This window comes from Culex quinquefasciatus, chromosome 2 (assembly GCF_015732765.1).
Source record: "Culex quinquefasciatus strain JHB chromosome 2, VPISU_Cqui_1.0_pri_paternal, whole genome shotgun sequence".
Taxonomy (NCBI): domain Eukaryota; kingdom Metazoa; phylum Arthropoda; class Insecta; order Diptera; family Culicidae; genus Culex; species Culex quinquefasciatus.
In genome coordinates, this window is record NC_051862.1 from 141853346 (window position 1) to 141875614 (window position 22269).

At 41.0% G+C, this 22269-nt stretch overlaps 1 protein-coding gene across 5 annotated transcripts in view; it reads right to left on the bottom strand.

Annotated features, from left to right (window-relative positions):
* Window positions 1-22269, bottom strand: part of LOC6037110 (helix-loop-helix protein 11) — a 220397-nt gene that overhangs the window by 141410 nt on the left and 56718 nt on the right. For all 5 annotated transcript variants that reach the window (XM_038256934.1, XM_038256935.1, XM_038256933.1 and 2 more), the window contains exon 3: window positions 981-1179. In XM_038256934.1, coding sequence (XP_038112862.1) covers window positions 981-1179 — 199 coding nt within the window. The remainder of the gene's footprint in view (window positions 1-980; window positions 1180-22269) is intronic.

Below are 22269 nucleotides of genomic sequence, written 5' to 3' on the forward strand. Positions count from 1 at the left end.
TAAAAACGATTTTATAAAAGAAGTTCGTCTAATTTATTTTAAAACCCATATTTTGACCACCCTAAACACGCATTTTTTCCCAACAGTGCGGCGCCATTCAGCTGGGGGGGAAGGGAGTGCATAAGTACCAGTGCGTTGGTACGCGAGAAAAGATTAGGTCAACGTAGTCGTCGGTGGTGGGTGCTCGATTACAATTATCAACTGGATTATCGCGGCAACATTGTAAGCGCTGGCAACATTGTTGCACTGCCCGTCGGCGGCACAGTGAGCTTTCCCGCGATCTTGTTGGGAAGATTAAGGGGAAAAATAAAAGAATTGTTTCGCTACAACGGAATCGATTTGAAAAGGTGGTTTTAAGGAATTTCAGATAATAGATTGAGATGTTATTTATAGATGTTTATTCGACGAACTTCCAGCTGTGTCGCGTACAATTAGTTGAAAACCTGAACCTGCCCCAAGAACCTCGGTCCTACTTGTAGTTCACACACTTGAACTCGACTGTGTCGAGGGGTGCGAAAAGTATGCAAACATGTGCTGGCAAGGGGGCTCAATCAATATTGACGCGGGCGGACCTTGATTAGCTATGGCATTTATTAACGTGTTGAAGCAATTTTCATTCCTGACATGAAGTTCGCGAGGGGAAAATCACTTTAACCTTAAAACTGAGATGTCGTTGGAGCGGCGGGACGATTGGAGCGAAATTCAAGGTGTTTTAAGGTTGGCCTCATTTGTAAACGTGACACTCCTGCTCAATTTTGTTGTGTTTTGTTGTTTTCAAAAGTGTTTTTACAGAGGTTTGCAATCGTTATAGAACCGCTTCTTTCAAGGATCTTGAACCATAAATCAGCCAAAAAACCGGAAAACAACCTGCAGGTGAAGTACGTCACTCTCAAGCGGAAAAGTTTGCAATTTTGTCAAGATGTTTCAAAGTTTCAGAGTACCAGAAACGAGACAACTTTCAAGAACAACCTTCCACCTACCTTGCTTAACTTTTCGCCCTCGTGGTGTGGCAGCATCTGTCGCAAGCTCTGGAAGCCGGCGTTTATGCTCTGCATGCGTCGCCGCTCGTTGCTGTTGGCGATCTCCCGGCGCATCCGCTTCTCGTCCTTGTCCATCGAGATGGGACCCCCGGAGCCGGGTCCTCCCCCGCCCCCCTCCTCGGTCGTGACGCGGCAGAATCTGCGGAAGAAAAGAAGAAGAAACGCGGGAATCTAGGTTAGGATCGCTCACTTGTCGGGTTGGGGCTAAATTTAAGTCACAACAAATGCCGGTTCGGGGCCGGGATGTTTTGAGAGGTGGTGCTAGCAAGAAGCCGAAAATAGCTTGACGAAGGAATCTGTGTCAGCGGAACAGGAAGTGGGGTAGTCGATGGTGTCTGCTATAGCATTGCTGATGGTTCCGAAGAATGTTCCCAAAATAGCACCGGGATTGGAAGGCACGGGTGTGGCAAAAGGGTGTGTTCAAGTCTTGGAAATTGGTAGCGCCTGTGATTCTATTTCTACATGCAAGATTTCATCTCAAACGAGGCAATTCAAAAATGTGTTTAGTTATAATGCTTTTCTCGTATTCTTTAGTTAATTTTGTTGCTTATATATAGGTGAAGTTGACCAAAACTAGTTTTCGTGAAGATCTGTAAGTTTTTCACCGAAACAAGCAAGAGGTCGAATTACTTGAATCCAAATCATATCCGCACAGTTTCAATGAGTATAGTATACTACTTAGCTAGTATGTAAGGGTGTTTAAATCAAGCTAAAAATCATCTAATGGCACGTGATTCGCATCAAATTCTAAAAACCGACTCTATTTCCCAAACATAATCACTCATCGATCGATTCAAAGTGCACTTGAAAATCTCGCCATCGAAAAGACTTTTAATGAATGAATACCGCCCAAGAGAAAGAGAGCATAAGTGGGGGCGCATAACTATGCTGCAGACAGACCCTCACTTGTGGCGGCTATTGGCCACTTTCAACACACTCGCTGGCTGGCTGGGGCCCTTCGAGAGGGAATCTGAACAAGTGCGTGCATTCATCAGCTCTGCTCTGATGCAGATTTTGAAGGGGAAAGATGCACTTGGCCAGGGGCCGTGTAACGAGTGTGGTTTACACGCCCAACCCTCGTTGGCAAAACCATATCGATTCCAATGGGCCCCAGTTAGCAAGACCAGCCAGCCTCAAGTTTTTCAGAGCGTAACGTCTGGGAGAAGTTTTTCTTGCTCTCGCCGGGCAAGTACTCCATCATTACACCGTGGTGTACATCTTTGCTCCTGACGAGCCTCTTTGCGCGCCTTTTGTGGGTACAAGTTAATTAGCTTTGCTAGACTCTGGAGTAGCCGGACGCCGGATGCTAATTAGGCAGTGAAGGCTATCTTGGAGCTGATTGTAGTGAATGGGCCGCTTTTTATCATCCGCGGGCACAACAAGTGAGAGTGATTTCAAGGGTTAAATGGACGGAAAGGGATAACATGCAAGAGCGTTTTTTTTTTCTTTGCTAATTTTCTGATTGAACAGGGTTCTTTTAAATTCTTATCCATCCATTCCGTTTCAGTTAAAAGGTAAAGCAAAGAAAAGGTTGCTCATTTTATTGTAAAATAACATTAAGCTATACACTAGGACATTATTACAAAACAAAAAATTACAGATCATTATGAACGTTCGATTTTGCATGCAAAAACAGTTCCATGTACACAATTTGAGCCAAATCCATGGAGGGTGGTAACCCATAGGCCAAGAGACCATACATTAACCACGTGGACACCCCGCATACACTCTAAAAAATAAAATAACCTTTTTACAACACAGTTAATTTTGTTTTGTATCTCACAAATTAAACAAACATGATTTAAAAAAAAAAATCTGAAAAAATGACAGCACAACTATTCGATGGTAAAATCGCATGCAAAAGCATACACTCGCCTTTGTGAGAAACGTCTATCACTGCAAGTACATTTTCAATACACAATAAAAAAGTTTCTAACCCAGCACTCGAAGAAATGACTGCCGCCTTAGCCCGCTCGGCTATCAGACCGAAGAAGAGTGAAATGGATAAATACCTATATTAGCTTGATAATTTGGTCAAGTAGGTTGTTCAAATTGATGAGCTAGGGGAAATATACCCATTTTAATCACACTAAGCCGTTCGACCAATTCTCATCACGTTTGCCGTTTTCCGCTATTAAATCAACATTTTCAGATGTATCAACAATGAAGAGTTGCTTGCTCACTTTTGTTTGAGCTATTTATTACTTTGAAACAGTCAAAAACACTTTATTTAAGCTGTAATTAATGATCAAAGTGCTGATAGGCTGATAATAGAAATAGGCTGAGAAAGGGTATAGTTCCCCTACATATTTCTTAAAGTAATATTACATGAATTTTCCTAAAATAATGCCAAATTTATTTTACACACGGTTTTAAAATTGTATTTTTTTATTTGGATGAAATTCTATGTCAAAGAAAGAAATTTTGCATGGCAACATTTCAGCAACTAAAGGTCGTATCAACCAAGTTCAAAAAAGCAAAATATAGAGAATTTTCTCAGCTATTCAATTTTTTTTTTCAAAAGTGGGCAAACATGTGCACTTATTTTTTAAATTGAAAAACTGGGACTATTTTCATAAAAGTTACCTAAAAATAGCTATAACTTGAAAACGGTGCCCTTATCAAAATTTCACTAAAGTAATTATTGAATGAAAATTTGATTTTACATCGAAAAATGAAGTTCCAAAATGTGTGTGTGTGTGTGTGTGTGGTCCAATCCAATACCCGCTAACCGGTAGCGAAATTATGGGAAAGTATAATTTGTATCAGACTTTGTATATGCCGAATGCTGATACAACTTATCGCAGTCCCGGGTATTAGGTGGTGATAGCCCTCGCGCTGCTTCCAGCGACCCGTTTCAGAATGACAGAGCTCCTTGCGGTCCAATTCCGAGGTCGCTGGGCATTGTTCGGCCCCGCCTAAACATAGAAGCAAGCATCTGAAGGAAACTCGATCTATATTTAGACTTCCAATCCCGTCAGGCAAATCAGGGATCAGCGTAAATACGCGCGCGAAGATAACATGTTTCAACACTACAGATCAATTCACTGCTAGAGTGTAAACCTTCTGATGGCCGACTGCTTAGCGTCCCAGACCACCAATCCAGAGGTGTGAGTTCGAATCCCACCTGTATCATTTTCGTTTTTGTTCATATTCAAAGTTCAATTCCTGATTCCAAATTTCAAAGGTACCGGTCTGGATTTGATCCCTGAACCTTCTGCTTATGAGGCAAAGGCGTAACCATTAAGCCACGGAGCCGGTCATAACTTTGATTTTACATCGAAAAATGAAGTTCCAAATTTTTTGGCGAAAAATATTTCGATTTAAAAAAATCAACCCGTTAAAAGATTTTTTGCGCAACCTGGAAATTTATGTAAATTTGGCATTTGATGTCCCCTAAAATACATAAAAAAATTAAAAAAATATTTTTTTTTGCAAATCAAGCTTTAGTGACAAAAAGGTAAATTAAAAATCTCATTTTTTTTACCGTATACCATTTTTTTAGTGTAGTCCTTATCCATACCTACAACGTTGCCGAAGACACCGAATCGATCGAAAAATACCTTCAAAAGATACAGATGTTTGAATTTTAATGCATCATTTTTGTATGGACAGCTGCCAAGTTTGTATGGAGATTATATGAACAACCTAATGATACAAAATGGCTTCTTTGAGCATACCGAAGGCACCAGAAAAGTTTCAGCCTGATTAAAAAATACAAAAAAAAGATCGAATGACCGAAATCTGAGAGAATTGCTAAATAGTTTATTAAACCTTTTAAAAAAAACTCTAGAATTGTTCTTTCTTTGAATGAATTCAGAAATAAAGTGAATTTCATTCGAGTAACAATTATTTTAGCTTTTTTAATGGTTAAACAACCAAATTTTGATTTTTAGAATTCTGGCTGTTTTTCAATACCGCTGCTTCAAGGCAGTTTCAAAAACACCCAGAAAGCAAAGCATAAAAGTTTGAACTATTGGACAGTAAAAAGTATATCGCGAAAAATTGCACAATTCCTAAGACTTACTCTTTGGTTCTGTATTAAAAATGTGTTTTTCTCTAACTTTTAGGCTACCCAGAGACAAAATCTGGAAACAACATGAACATATTGTGTATGCATAAAATTCCCCAACATAAGCCACCGAAAATCCGCTGACCACACGTGGGAAAGGTGCACATCAATCAAACCCATCAAACCCTCTCGGAGACCGCGGAATGTTAGTTATTTACGCACAACACAAGTTTTTAAAAGTCTTAACCTCTTTCTCCGATTCTCTCCCGCGCGCTCTCTCTCTAACTCTAACTCGGACACGACTCAGCTGTTGTTTGGGGGCCATTTTTGAAGCTGGTGTGCGTAAAAGTGCGTACGGGCATTGGTGTGTTTGTGGTGGCGGCGAGCTCTTTAAATCGCCCACGTGCGTCGCTTTTTTGTTGGCGGTGTGCGTCTGACCGTCTGACTATGCGTTATTTAATCGGTTTGTGAGGTTATGTTGATGGTGTTTTGGGGATTCCACCGCGGAAGGGGGGACCCGGTCTCTTTCGGTGTGCGCCGCTGAATCATGGTAAAATTCCGTTGCAGTGATTTTTTTTCCTTTCGTTTGTGTTTGGTTGGGGAATTTTCCACTTTTGTTGTGATTTGCCTGTACGCATACACCTGAGGCAAAACTAGGTGGATTAGCTGTTTCAACTAGTTACATGGAAAACTTCCAAATAAGAACAAATTAAGATTGAGTGGATACTTGTAAATGAATTCTACTGAATATTGATTTCGTGTTTACATTTATGCCACCCCAAGTTCAACAACATGTAATTATTTGCACAAATTCCAACGTGACACGTGTAGTTCAGTAATGTTTACAACCAGGGCAGTGGAGGCGTCGCACAAATGAAACCCAATTATCACCTGGCTAATTGGAAGGGAAGTGAAACCGCAAGGTACACAGCGAAAAAGTAATTTACCATAATTTTGATGTAACTTTACATTGATTGTTGTTTAAAATCTGAACCTCTCATTTTTCACAGTGCAGTGTCTATTTCGTGCCTTCCAATTAAAACCAGTTCAGAGCCAGTCGCAGTGTGCACCGCGGGGACAATTATCTCCCTATTACAGGTTCCATTTGTCACGCTGCTGCTGCGCAAGTGAACAAGAGCTTCATTCATAAAAAAATGTGTGCGTCCTTGGCGATTGATTTGTTTGCGCCATACACATGGAAAAGGGGAGAGTTGTTACTTGTAAAAATTATGAGCACTCATTTTTTTCAAAAATTGTTTTTGTTAGTGTTTAACATATTTTTCGTTTTTTCCCTTTTTACGGGTTTTACATTTTTTCTCTCATCAATTTAATTCATACATACTAAAACTAGAACAAAATACGTTAAAAGATTTTTGAAGTACAAAAAAAATACATCGAACATAAATTGATTTATTAAAAAATATTCGAAAATTGGAGGCTTTTAGGTTGAGTTGTAGAGTTCATGGACATGGTAACTATTGGTTCGATTTCATTATTAATAATTTTGTGCTCTCAATAAAAAAAATCACACTTTTAAAATCTGGCACAACGGTTGAAAATGTCGAAAATGAGTATTTTTGCCCATTCCAATGGTTGGTTCAGATTTTAAATATTTGGTTTTATTTTTTTAAAGAGCACAAAATTTCCCATTTTTTTAAATATGGGCCATTCCATGTAAACTGAGTACACTTTTGGACTCGACCTTCACCGATTTGGACCAAACTTGGAGGAAACGTTCATCTGTTGATTGTTAACAGAAATCTCATGTTTGGTGCTGATTGGACCATCCCTCTATTTCGGACACCGCCCTCTTTTTTGACGATTTTCTAAAAAAACTTTTTTTTCTTTTAATCATAACTTTGCAAGTACTTAAGCAAAAGACATTCTACAGGTTCTACTGACGAGATACAGCAAATTGTCCAAGGAATTCGATAAAATTTCAACCCTTAAATCCGCACTAATATTGTAACAGCGATTTCACTGAAAAAAAGTTTTATTTCGCGCTGCACTCTGTCTTTTGAATTCAAATCCGAAATAAGTTTCTCACATATAAAAACCGGACTATGCGGGATTCATTCCTTTTTGTTGAAAAGTACACCATGTACTTCCGAGTTCTGCGTATAATCAAACTTTTTCAGTAAAACCGCTGTATCTTGCCAATAGTTCATTTTAGTTTGAGGTCTACATTGATTTTTATGTAAAATTGTCCGGGGAACACGATGGTGATAAAATATAACAAATAAAAATATAAGGAATCGGTCAAAACTGAATTTAATAATTTAAATCGTTGAAATATAAGTGGGCATTCAAGGGTTAAAATTTTAATTTTTATCGAATTCTTTGGACAATTGTCAAAAAGAGGGCGGTGCCAAAAATAGAGGGATGGTCCAATCAGCACCAAACTTGGGCTTTCTGTTAACAATCGATAGATGAACGTTTTCTCCAAGTTTGGTCCAAATCGGTGAAGGTCGAGACCAAAAGTGTACTCAGTTGACCTGGAATGACCCATATTGAAAATCGCAAAAATAATTTCAGAGCGAGTTGAAATATGAGGTCGATTGCAAATGTACTTTAAGTTGAAGAAATCAAAAAAAAAAGATGTAATTTTTATGTAATTTTACCCAAATTTATGGGGAACGTGTGAATTGATTCTAAAAAGGTGTAAATTAACAATAAATGTCATAAAATTTATCGCTGTAATATTTATTACGAATCCCTTGTAAAAATTTGTGTTGTAGTACATTCTAGCATCCCCGGCATAGAGGAGAAAAGCAACTCTCGACAAAATTTTGTGGTTAGGAATTTTGGCAGGTATAATTTTCATAAAGTATTCACTTTCTTTTCTCTTCCATAGAAAAATGAGACAATGTAGCTGTCAAACTAGGACAAACTGTTAAAGTCACTCACAAAATGAACTTTGAGTGATTTGCGTTTATTCTGACGTCACGATTTTCTCCTCTATTACACTCATTGAAGCGGCCAGGTCTACTGCGTAGCATTAACCGAAGAGAGTATTCTTTGAACGGATCACATTTCACAGAATCTACAGGGGAGGAAGGATGCGTGGACATACCGTACCAAGCAGAGCTAACTGGTAGTGTTTAAAAGATGTACCATACCTTCAAAAGTCCTACTAACATTTATAACTAAATTTGCTCACGATAAAATTTCCTCCCAGAATGTAACTCTTTCTAGAGGCAGGTGTGAGCTCGAGCTTCATCTATAAAAATAAACAAACTTCGTTCCAGTGGCGGAGTCCTGAACAGAATAATTTCAAAATTAATAATCATCCCTCGCAACAATGTCGCAAGTCGCAACTTTTTAACGACACAAAACTGGCCGCAAATCGATCGACATTCCCGGGCTACCTCCATACCTGCCCCGCGGAAAAGATGATTTATGATCCGATCCGACATAGTAGAGTTGTAACTTCCCATGTAACAGAGAAACGGCGGCGGACGGGACAGGAACGTGAACTTGTTTTATCGCTTTTAATGTGCCATTAATGCTCGCGCGCTAGTTTGTATTACTGTGGTGGCTAAAGTCGCCGTTGCATGGCTGGTTGATGTCGCGTAAATCATCTTTCATGAGCTTTTGGCTGTTTGGCGGGACCTGGCGGAGTTAACATCGACAATTCGGTTTCAAGGGTTTAGAAGTTGCTACATTGTAGATAGATATCCTCGCTGAAAATGCAAGTTTTATGTTACATTTTAACGGCATTAACTAGCTCAAACGTGCTCCGACTTCCTTAGATAATAACTGCGTTAGAAAAAGGGTCCAACCTTGGAATGCCCTCCGGTTCGAGGACGTCAAAATGTGTACCCCACAAAAATAGCCGGCACTAGAAGTTGGAAATACCGCGCCGTCTGCCGTGGCAGCCCAGCTGTTTTGATGTGAGTTATTGTGTGTGTGAGCGGTGCGTGCATGCTAATGTGGACGCGTGCGTAGCCTTTGAAAACGCACACGTGGAAGGGAAAAGTAGCCGGTTATGGTGGTGACGCGAAAGAAGTCACGTAGCACAAATGCGATGTGACGTTATAGCCCTTTGGGACCCTCTACAAACCCTGCGGCTCATGGTCATGAATCATGACCCTTATCTGGCCACACCCAAACCAATTTTTACTGCAAAGCGAGACAATCTCAATGTGTTGACATATAGTTGCAGTACTACTGCAAATCTGGAGTTCTTTTTAAAAAAAAGGACCAATAAACCAAATTTTCAGTTTTTGCTTTTTGGGTGTTTTTTCATACCCCTGACTCAAGGCGGTTTCAAAAACACCCAAAAAGCAAAAACTGGAAATTTGGTTTATTGGACCTTTTCAAAAAAAAACTCCAGAAATGAAAGATGAGATCAGAGAGTTCATCCGCGACGAACATGTTTGCGTGCTGCCTCTGTTCTATAGAGGTATACCAGCGTGCTATTGTGACATAGTGGTAGAGATTCAAACTCTCATTCAAAGTGCTTCGGTTCGAATCTCGGTGTGCAAATAAAGTTTTTTTTTGTCTTGAAATAAACGGACGTGTAGAGCAAATTTGTATTTGGCTGGATTCAAACCGGCTACCTCTGAATTGCTAACTTAGTATGCAGTCGGGTTGATCCTCCCAGAACATTTGAATAAATAAGTCAAATGCATTTCCAGTTTAAATCCACGTGCACTCCATTTACACACTGGATTCGCATGATATTACGACTTTAGCTATCGAAAAGAGGCTGACATTGAGAAATCATGTCGCTTGCTGAACAACCCAGTCATACCGTGGCTCTACAAGGACCTCTCCACCGTCCTGACCGATAAGAGTCGATATGCAGTCCACCACGGTAAGAAGTACAGAGTTTATTCATGCTGCCGGTGACGGCCATATCTTTCGCCACCATCGTGTCCCTTAGTCACCCAGGAGCCTGAACCACCTTTCCCCACAGCTGTCCACCCAAAGGGGGGTCTTTTGAGCCGTAGCCGCGACAACTCCGCATATAAATTTATGCGATTTCCATTTATTTTTATTATGCTGCACTCGCGCGCACCAGCTTCGCGGAGGTTGGATGTCCCTGACGAGTACATTCGCGCGATGTAATATGCGGTGCATAACATTGGTGTCTGGAAGAAATCCGATACGAGCCGCTCTCTCTCTCCTGAGTGGGGCGACTTCAGGGGCAACTACTGTATAGTACTTGCTCACTCTCGCTCTGTTTAGTCTGGAGCTTCGCACATGAACGTAACGTGCCATCCACTCGGGTAGGATATTGCACACATGCACTGCAAGTCACTACTCCGTCACAACCGCCGCCGCAGAGTTCAACTTCCAGCTACGCCCATGCGATCCCAGGTCGTCCTCCGCGAGAGCCCCGGCTGATTGCCGCGGCAACCACACCGGCAGACACCGACTGCCGACGGCCATCCACCTCCCGCCGCACCACATCTAGCGCGCACTTGCACCGAGAGTGCAGAATGCAGCACCAGCTCGGCTCACAATGCAATGGCGCAGACATGCGATTTGTGGTCCCGTGTGGCCGCGATGACCCAGTTTCGAGTTTCGTTTCGGTCGTCTGGCCCGCCGCCGCCGGGAGAGGATTCCGAGCTGCTGCACCGGGGGTCTGTCAATACTCGCACTCGCTCTCTCTCTTTTTCTCTAGCTGTGCGAGTGCACGGAAAGAAATCTTAAACCCTCTATTTTCAGAAAGTCTTTTATGAGCAATTTTGCTCGGCGAATATTTTTTGTTTTGTGTGCTTTTTAGTTTAGTTTTTTTAATGGTTTATTGCTTATAAAACTTCCACTTTGTGATAGGTGACAATCCCATCGTCTTCACCACGACCACGATTTCACACACATACGAATGAATGTCACGCAAAGTCACTCACACACCCATTGACTTCCCTCTAGAAATACATTCGCTCAGTTTGACATTCTACCGAGACTCCGATCATCTTCCCCATGATCGCATTCAATGACTTCTGTCACCATGCAGCAAACACAAGGAAGAGAAAGAGACAAATACGAGAGGAAAAGAAAGAGCACGTCGTCTCGTTCGCTCATTATTTGTTCGTTTCGTCTTTGTGTTAACGTTCACCGACCGTCGCCAAGCTGTGCGTCAGCGATCAAATTTCGTTTTAGGAAATGATCGCTGACGGAAAGTTCTATCAAATATCGAGCAGTATTGAATGCCAGATCCCTTTGCAAGAACTGTTCTTGTCAACATAAATGATTGCAGTACATCCGAGAATAATTTAAAAATGTATAACAAAAGAATAAAGTTGCCAGCATCAGTGCGTTGTGTTTGCCGCAGAGAGAACTCTGTGAACGCACATTTATCAGAATTTAAAGGGGAAAAGAGATGCGTGGACATACCGTACCAAACGCTCAGATTTATTAGGGGACCATCCACAAACCACGTGAACACTTTTTTGCAAATCTCAACCACCTTTACTGACTAAAAGTTGAATTCTCTTATTTTTATTCTAAATTTTTAAGAGCGTGATGGTTCAAAATCAAGTTTAAGAGATATATATTTTTTAACAGTTTTTAAATCGTCAATCTGGACAAACAAATCATTATAAATCATTTTTAAAGCAAAACCGAATTTGCAATCGAATGTACTGTGCGGTAACTTTTGATATTTCATAAATTTCTCTTACTGTAAAAGATAGCAGAAAGAGACAAAAAGTCTAAAAATAGCAATCACTCATGACTGTGACGTAAACTACAAATTAAGTTGCATCAAACATTTTTGAATAAAATCTTTCGCTTAAAACTTAATTAAGGTTGCTGCAAAAAAGCTAATCTCTCCTTGTCAAAATACATTATATATTTTCTATAATGTCTTTAATTTGATAAATCCAATCCATTTTGATAACGCCGTTTCAGTTTTGGAAGATATATTGCCTCGGTTTATTAAAATAAGAAACATTAAATGTTTTTTATTTACCATAGCATAGCATTGGTGTCTACCCGTAGTTGCTACTCTGTTATTGACCAGGACCTCTAAGAATTGCTCCGTGGACCACAGATGAAGAGTAGGAACCAATCATTCCCACTTCGCAACTTTGTAACCGTTCGGAACCTCACTCGTGAAGGTTACCGCGATTTACGCGATTTGTTATTCGTTTAATGTGAAAGTTGGGAAGTGTTCGCGTGTCAAGTGTTTTGTCTCCGGTAAACGACCCAGCAAGTGACGTCCACCAAGAACGCAGCCAGCAGAAGCTTCCGAAACCGACCACCAGAGGACCTCGTCGGCAGTGGGTGGTAGAGAGGTGACATGACGGTAGGTTGGAAGGTCAGGGAAAAGGCGCGGAAAGAGGAGGGGAAAGACGAAGACCGTCAACCGCCAAGGACTCCTCAAGACTCGTCCAATTGCCCGGAAAGAGTCATAGCGAACAGTTGGAACGCTACAACTCCACTGTTTCGCCAAGTAGTGCACGGCCACGGCCGTGAGTGATAGTGCCAGCGGGAACCAGGAGTGTTTGAGACCGCTGAAGGACATCAGGTATGTCCACCAAACCCGCCAGTTTGCCAACCCTAACGACCCCATCCGCCTAACCAACAAAACCAATCGTCATGGCTCACCTAACCTCAACCATCACCTTCAGGACCCCTCGTACCTCACGTTAAGTGCCAGTTCGGCACCGCCTCGCAACAACCGTGTCGAGGACACCAACCGGGGACTCGCCGCAACCATCGAGTCACCCCCAGAATCCAGTCCGCAGCCGGACGTAGACCCGGGTCGTACCTGCGCCTCATCCGGGTATTCCGGACACCCTCGATGGTGCTCCGAAGGTCGTAGGACGCAACCAACCACGACAGAGGGCAGGACGACAAGAACCGGAACGAGTGGGACCATTGTACGACCGCAACCGGTCGAGTACGCCGCCAAGACCACACCCAGGAGGCTGCGCCGTGATACGGCGAGTGCCAAAACAACAACAAGCGGTTGCGCCGCGTGGCGGCGAGTAGCAGAAGCAACAGGAGGAGAGGAAGCGACGTCACCGGAAGCAGTGTCGGAGTACGGGGCCCCGAGAAGAAGGAGGAGCAGAGAGAAGGTCAGATAACTTTAAGAAAGTGGGAGGAAATAGAGAAGAGTTCGATCGAAGTTGTGGAGTTTTCACTGGATTCCGACGCATTTCCCAGCTTACCGCGATTCAGGACCGCAAGCATGCCGACCCTGAGGCTACATGAGGGAGTCTCGGTAGCGCTCATGAGCCGGTGGTAACCCGACAGTTACAACTTTCAAATGTCCCTATCATGCTAGCCAATCACAGCGCCGGCCACGACCAGTGGTAAGACACGGGGAAGTGGATAGGAATTTTAGTCCGATAGTTTCTTGGATTCTTATAGCATTCTTATAGCATTCTTAATCCTTCTAATCAACTAAGCCTCGATGGTCTGGTGGTTAGCATTTTTGACTGCTGACCCAAAGGACGTGGGATCGAACCCCGCCGCGAGCTAATGAATTTTTCGTTCATATTCAAGTGTTCAGAATTCCTTCTTTCCATAATTTCTCGAAAGGAGCAGATGGGAATCGAACCCAGACCCTTCCGCTTACAAGGCGAACAGCGTAGCCATTCAGCCACGGCTACCCCCGCGAAACATTAAATGTATCTTATTTTAATATAAATTTTATAAAAAAAGAAGAATAAATATTTCTGCTTTCAAGATATTAATTTTTTTTATAACACGACTTTCAAATTTCCATATTTGTGAACCAGCACACAGTGGTTCACACAGTTAAAAAACTTAGTAAATTTGGAAAGTGTAAAATTTGATGATACACTCGATACCTTAAACCTAAATAAAGCATAATAAACTTTTGCAATAAACGGAATAAGTGATAAATTTACGCAATTTTTGAAGTCAACTTACAGATTATGACCATGATTAGGGTGTTTCAAAAAATCATAATTCTTAGAAATATTTGTGGGATTTTATTCTCTTCTAAAAAGTTGATGGGCTTTTGGTAATTCAAGCAACTTTGTCGATGACATCTGAATTTTAGCTAGCAATCTACGCCTCTTCTGGTTAATTCACAAACGTCAGAGCATACCCACTTTTGTTTATTTTACTCAATAACAATCGGAGATTTTTCAGCTCAAAGAGCAAACTCATTACAAAACCGCATGTCAAGTGAAAGTAGATGGTATCACCCTAACAAAATTTTTAAATTATCCAATGTAATTATGCCCACTGAATTTTCAAAATTGTGTCAAAATGTCGACAATGCCAAAATATCGACTTTTCGTCATATTTTTTGATTCTGTGGATTCATATGATTAATTTAAACCAAGATTTAGTATTTTGTTGGTATAAAAAATACATATAAAAATTTAAATTATTTGGATTGATTCTCAAAATATGGTTTCGTTGACTGGACTCGAAAAATATTCAATATTTTAAATATGTAATTCCCAGAATCTTATTTTTTTTCCGTGTCCCTGCCCCGATGCACTACGAGACATTCGCGCGCGCTTTCCGCCACTGCACCATCGGTACTGCCGGGCTGCACACGCTATGCCAGTGTTTCTACTTCTCTCGATGCTGCTTTCTTGGTCGCCTTGCCGCGCTTTTGTCCGCTGCGCGGCGCTGCCACGACGTCCTGCGCATAATGGACATGCTGGATGTCCTCACCGGTATATGGCAAGTGACTTTCGAAAAGGGACGCCGCCGCGGACACCTATTTGGGCATCGCCACTAATCAATGCATGCGGTGAACACAATGTTGCAAGCACGCTGAATTAATTTCGATGTTGGCGGGAATTTTGAATTACCTGAAAGAAGACGAGGGAGAAATGATTTTATGAGTTTTACTTGTATTTTTTAGGTTATGTAATGAACGTCTATGGTTGAAGCTAGATTGCAGTTTGCTGCAGAGTCCCTTTTCTACAAAGAACAGGTCCAGCGATGACCCTCAATGGCAATAAAGTCGTGGCCAACGCAAATTGGCTCACCTTGAAGACCCTGCACGTCGCAAAACCCTTCCTCCTGCATGGTTTGCGCGAAACCATTAAAGGACACAGCTCAGTGGGCGAGCAATCCACTGCACTGCAGTAATGATGGATCGTTCTCAATTTACTGCCGCGAAACCTTTCCCCCCGGAACCTCATTCAAGAGTTGTTCATGGAAGGATATCGCTGCGGTTTGACATTTGCTCATTTTTGGTTCGAAAAACTAATTTTTTCAACCGCTAGCAGGTTTTGCCACTAGATGGCAGCGTTAAGTGTGTAGCATGTTGCATGCAAGATTTTAGTTGCATACAAGTTGCACAATTGACGACTGACCCGGCAAAGTGCAGCGTTGAAAGAAATCGAAACAACACAAACTGATTAAAAGGAACCGCCGGTTAACGCCATGGACAACCGGTCGTTGACCGTGGATTTGGTGCACAGGATTTCGAAGAAAAATTGCACCACTCTGTCCCGTTGATTGCATTACGTGGCGCAGTGGCAATTTCCATGTAGGTCATTGCTAAAAAGATATATTGACATGATTTTGGACTAAACTATGGTTTTTAAATAAAAATATGAAAGTCAAGCTACAGTAGACCTTCCAGCAATCCACAAATCCCACCCACCGCAAATTTTCGCCTCACCCCCGCACAGAAAAACGCGCGCCAACGCAGCCGAAACCCACGTGGCCATTTCCATCAGCCCACCCTTATTCCGCAGTGGACCCACCACTTGAGATTGCGATCACGTTTCGCGAGCATAAAAGTTTTCCCCGTCCGGCGTGGGATGATGCCATGGAAATGATTAACAACACCGCGAGCCAGGAGGAGGTGGCAGCTGATGGTGGCGCCCACGTGTGTGAGGATTTCTTTCTTTCTTGAACTGAAGCAAGGGTCTCAAGGCCTGTGAAAATGCAGTTCAGTGGATTGCCAACAGCTGTGGGGGCTAGGGACCATCCATAAACCACGTGGACACTTTAGGGGGTATGGCGATTGTCCACGATCCATACAAAAAAAATTTTTTTTGTATGGACAATTGTCCACGAAGGGGGGGGGGGGGGGTAATAGATTCCCAAAAAAGTGTCCACGTGGTTTATGGATGGTCCCCTAGGTTAGAAAGACATTTCGATCTGTGGCCACGTGAAAACGTGGGGACACGTGATTGCAATGGGTGACTAACATATGGAAGAAAATGTTAATTGTTAGTCGGAATCTTAAAATTATGGAAATGTTTATTTCAGAAGAGAAAATTTCAAAAAAAGTTTTAATTTGACATTGAAAATCAAATTGATAGTTATCAAAACAACCGAATATTAAATAAAAACTTAAACTTGAATTATTGCTTATCATTTTCATTCTTTGCAAAGCCAAAGATTAAAAAAGTAGTTGTTTTATAAACTATTGAAAAAAAATCAGGAAAAGACCATCGATACGCATGTGCACTTTTTATTTTAGTTCAAATTAAGAAAATTTTAGGAGAATTTAAGCATAGAGAAAGCATTAACTCGAAAACGCAGCACTTTACAAAAATTTTAAAGAAAAAAAATACTTTTCGATTCCAAATTATCTAGGAATAACAACGCAAGGAGTTCTGTACTTCTGAATTAGGTATGACTAACACCACAAAAAGTTTGAAACTGAAAAAAGCTTGATCAAAATTGACCCACTTTCCCATAATTTCGTAGCCGGCCAACGGACATGAAATTAGATTATTTTTTTCACAAACTTATATATTTTTAATAGATATTTGCGATATTTAAAAAAATCACTTTTTTATTATAATTACACGATAAGCACATAAACAACTGAAACAATAAAAAATAATTCAAACTGGGGTGATTAGTCATGATAGTCATGCAAGATTAAAAGTCAAGTTAGGAAAATGTTTTTTTATTTCATTGAATTTTGGCAGCTGATTTGCTGATCGGTTTAGTGTCTTCAGCAAAATTAAAGATATTGTTGAGGACTATTTATTAAAAAAAATATAACTATTTTCACAAAACAATCAATTTCCTTAAATACATATTTTTTTGATTTTTCGCAATAATATTATTAGGCGTAAGATATTGAATATTTGACCAATTTGAAAGGTTAGTCTTGATTCCAAAATTAAAAAAAATCTATGTTTTTGAAAAAATAAAAAGTAAACGGAATAAAAAACACAACAAATCAAACTTTTAATCGAAATTTAAAAAATACAAAAAACGCAATAACAAGCCATAACCTAAACATTTGAATAAAAACAGTGTTTTAAATGTGTGTGTTTTTTTACACTAGTTCAGTTGTTTTGCAATCTTTTGTTTAAAAAAAAAACATGTAAGATTTGACGAAAATTAAAATTATAATGAAAAATTGCGGTACTGTACACCGAAAATTTCAAAAATTCTACAATTTTTGAATTAACCGAAACATGTTGAAAAGAGGAATGCATTTTAAATTGATTTCAGCTGGTTGCACTTGAATTTTTATGAAAATTTTGAAGTTTATTTTGCAAAAAAAAAAATGCCTTCTGATTTTTCGGGTCGATTTTTACAAAGCCCTTTAAAAATATTTGTACCAGCCAAATTAGCCCGCTCTTCAATTCGGTTTTATTGGTAAAAATTAGTTACAAAAAAAATCATTTGAAGGAACTTTTGGAAAATTTGTTGGCAATTGTAGGGAAATTTTCAACTCTCTAGATTAAAATTATACGAAATATTAGAAACAAAATTAACATTTTAAAATGTCCAAAATAAGTGTATTTAAGCTCTTCTCAAATTAATAATAAAAAATTCAACTGCAGATTTGATATGATCGTATCTTAAAAAAAACAATTTTAAAATTTCAAAAATGTAAATTTTCTTTCTCAAAAAAAAATCGTTACTTCGGTACCAGATTTTGCACCATCCTTAACTCAAACGCAAAAGATGCCTGTTTTGGTCCTAAATCGTATTGAAAAAATTAAACATTTTTTATTTGTTCTGGCTCTGAACGAAGGGCACTAAACATTTTATCTCAAATTCCTAAAATATCAAGATAGAAAAGCAGAAGTTTGAAAAATTACCCAACATGATCTCAAATGTATAATTAAAAATTCTGTTTTATCCGCCAACAATTGATTGTAAAAGGTTGTTCAATAGAATATCAAGTTTATATAACTTTTATTGCAAACTAACTGATAACATTAAGAGGGGGAGATTATTAAGATAAACAAATTCTGGCATATTTCATCAAACCAAAAATTTGTGCAAACCACCAAATTGAATGCCCTCCACCAAGTGTTTTTCTAACCTCAATTGCACACCAAACCATGTTTGGGCGCAAACCCCGAGATATCCCCGTTGACACTCGACGCGCGAGTTTTCTCAAATTTACTCCACGCGCGCTCTCGGGTTGACCTCGTTCCCGTTTCCCGTAACCAGAAGTGCAAAAGAAAAAAGACGAAAAAAATCGCAGTACGATAAACAAACAAGTGAATAAAAAATAAACACGAAACAACAAAAAAAAGCCGTCCACAGCGCTAAAGAAAACTCCCTCGCACTTTGCTTCTAAATCCTTGAAAGAGTGTGCTTGTGTTTGTTTGTGTGTGTGCGAAGGGAGAAAACACTGACGAGACTTTGCGTGTGCAAAAATTTTGGCGAAAGCGAGAGTTTCACCGCACACTCTAGTCGTCAAAAATTGCGAAAATTTAATTTTAGAACCAAGTAGCCGCCGCCAATCACACGCCACCGTCTGTCAATACACCCAAACGGGAGAGTGCTCGGGGAGCTTCGTTTTTCGACGAGCCAGCGTCGGTGGCTGCGTTCTGGCGCTTTGTTGCGTACAAGCCAGCGTAGCATTGCGGTAGGGAGAAAGAATGCAAATCAATGAGCGTGGGTTCGATTTTCGGTTATTGAATTTTTTTGACGTTCATAGTTTGGGTGCGCAACGGTGAATCATCCGAACCTGATCCAGTGTGTGACGAACGGCTAGCTACTTGGCCGCCGGAGAAGTGGTCATCGGGCGTGACAGTTAATTAGCTGCCGCTGGTAATCGTCATGTGAGTGGCCACGTCCGGCGGCGTCGCCGACTCCAAGAGTGCCAAATCCGCTCTGTTCCGGTCATCATGGGGGAGAGCGCGGTTGGCAGTTTGCCAGGCGCCACTGGTCTTTTTGGTGTGTTTCTGGGCGGAACCACCACTTGGTCAGAAATAGCCCCAAAAGAGAGGGGGCGGCCATCAGCTGACCGTGCTCAATTTTGAAGTACCGCCGCCGTCCGTGCGGTTTAAATTTAGGACCGGCCGGCGGATTCCGCGTTAAGTAACACATTTCGGGGTGCAGCGCAGCGCTACAATGTTTGTCATGTGGCCGAAATGTAAACAGAAGCTCGACGCAGTTGTCGTCTTAAGATATTCAACACGGCACGGCACAGTCTGCGGGGACGACTTTGTTTTGTTTGCGCGCACAAAAGTGATGTTCCGTCTGGGAATGCGAGACAGTTATTATGTGTTTTTCGGGGGTAGAGTTTGTAGTCCTCCGAGATGGATGGCCGGCCGGTCAGCCGGTGAAGCTATTTGGGCGTAACGGCTCAGGGATCATCTCGGAACAATGTATAAGATCTTCTCTAATTGAACTAGTTTGGTGGTTAGCACCGTTGGACCAGTACCGGCGCTCGTCACAGTGATGACGGGTGATCCAGATCATGCGGCACCAATTAGCACGGTGTGTTTGGTCGTGACGAAAGTAGTTGCGATTACCGAGGATTGGTGAGACTTTGGATTGAATAACATTCATTGTTCAATCCCGGTTAGCATTTCTTGAGACGAGAAATGCTTGATCACGCCTTCCATCTGTTGAGGAAGTAAATATCGTTCCCTGCCTGAATGATTAGGTCAGGTCGTTTGGTCATTTCAAGTGTAGAAGTCGTCTCTTTGGAGTTGGTACAGTCTTCGGATGCCTAGGTTCGAGTAGAAATCTTGCAATAAAGACGTTAAAGACCTGTGGGAATGGTTTCTATATCATAACTTTGGAATAGTACAAACCCAACTCCTTTCTACGGTAGCAAGTTCAATTTGCTCAAGAAGATAGTTTTACCAATTCACACCTGAGCAACCGCTGCTGCACTCTCGTTATCTCGCAAAAGTGCTAATCAGATGCTACAATCCAGAGCAGCAGTGCTGCCAGTTTGCTCTAATATTTAGCGCAAAGTCTTCTTTTCAACCGTTTTTTATTTCTCTCCTTAGACCGTCACCACCTGCTACAACCCCGAAAACACGTGCTTTTCCTCTGCGGATACATATTCAAACATTTCCGAAACGTTCGATTTCGGCCCACGTGCGTTTGTTGGCTATCCGGCACGCAGTTCTACGAACATCTGTCAAAACCGGAACCGATAGATTCGCGGCCCAACCAGTTCCACGCGTTTAAAGCTATAAATTTCGACGCAGAAAAAAGCGCCATTCCCTCGAATCACGATTATAAAATCTATTTAAAATTTGGTGCGTTTGAATCATCTGACGCGGCTGGCCTCACACACACACACTTGAATGCCCAACCGGTCTGAATCGGCTGATTTTTGCAAACCTCAACACCCACCCCCGTACTCCCAGCCAGCCAGCAGCTGCTCGGGTGCGTTAGTGTGTTGGAGAGGGATTTTTTTCGACGACGACCACATGGTCCACCACACGACTGTGCGGACGCAACGCAAATGTGCGTTCGTCGTTGGCAGTTTTGGGTAGTGCACGGTGGGTCAACATTTTGATAAAATTAGAAATCAACATAATAAAACTGCTTTATTTCAAAGTTTATTGTAAATTTTATTGTCACCATCATTTTTTTCCAGAAAATCTGAGGGCAAAACTAAACAAATAAAAAGCTTAAAACTGTTTTTTTACTCAGAAAAAATAAATAAATCGATTGTTTACTATTTGGTAAACATTATATCAGCAATTCCATTTGAAAAGAGCCTAACCAAAACAAAAAGTTCTCCGATAAGGCTCAAAAATTTTGTGAGAGTTCCTTGGCCAAAATAATTAGACCCGAATTTTTTTGTTTGGCTATCAGGGTGACCTGCATCGTGCAATTTACGTAATTTTTCGCAAAAACCACTTTTTTCGAAAAATGTTATCACCGCGTCTTTTCATCCGATTTCAGCTGTTTTAGACGCAAAAGAAAAGTGAGTTGTTTGTTATTTGCTATTTGAGAAAAATAGTAAGAAGTTTCTAAAATCTAGCTTAACATTTGAAAAAGTCGTATGAAAACTTAAAATGGCGTTTTGACCGTGTCTGGACCAAAGAGCCTTCGCCTAAAAAAAAAATTATCGGATTCCTCGGAAAATTCCTAGAATTTAGGAATTTGGTACTTTTATTTTTTTTTCAGTGTATACATGTTTGAGTGCGTCTTTCAATTACGAACATTTTGATATCCAAACATGTATAGTTCATCGCTGAAATTTTAAAGCTATCGCCGTTTTAGCGAAAAAGGATGATTTTTTTTTCTCTTTTGTGGCCAGAGGCGATTTTTTATGGATTCTACATTTTGGACCGGGGGTAAATTATTTTGTCCAAAGGGTTATTTTTGTCCCTTATCATGAATTCGAGCTCCAGAGTGCATAATAAGCAAAGGGAGCGCGTGGTCGTACAAAATATTCGGAGGGAAAAGTGATTTTGTTTTTTGTGTGTGCCTTTTATTTCGCATTTTTATCGTGAATCGTGTGCTGCGAGGAGAAGATTACCCTCTGAAAATGCAGCGTCATCAGTGCATAATTGGCAAAGTTCGGAGTGAAAAGTGATTTCTTTTGTGATTTTCAAAGCCCTTCCTATATCATCGTTGATCAGAAGGCACGGCGAAAGTCCTCCCCATATCGTCGTAGCTCGGGAGGCATCGAAAAGCCAATACCTTATCCTACTAACCCAAAAAAAATTAATCACGTGATGCTTGAAGGAGATGCTGTGGACAGGGTAGGTAAACCATCACCATCGCACTATCATTGATGCATATTTCGGTGCGTTCCTCGTCTCTTAAAATTTCTCTTCTCTTTCGCAGCCGAGTGATGGTCGGCTTGCTATCGCGAATATCGAAAGCCCATCACATCGACGAGAAATACCCTCTCGCTGGCTCCGATGGAACTATCGTTCCAACCGGAGAGCCACGCACACGAAATTGCTGTATACATACACTGGAGCTCACGCACACAAATGAACTCATTTCTACAGGGCTTACGGGCGAGAGAATTTCACGATTGCTCTTTCTCTTGCTTTTTGAGCGAGGGGACTGGCTGTGTGAGAGATTTTTATCCGTCTTACGCATCGGTTTGTTCGTTGCTCGCTA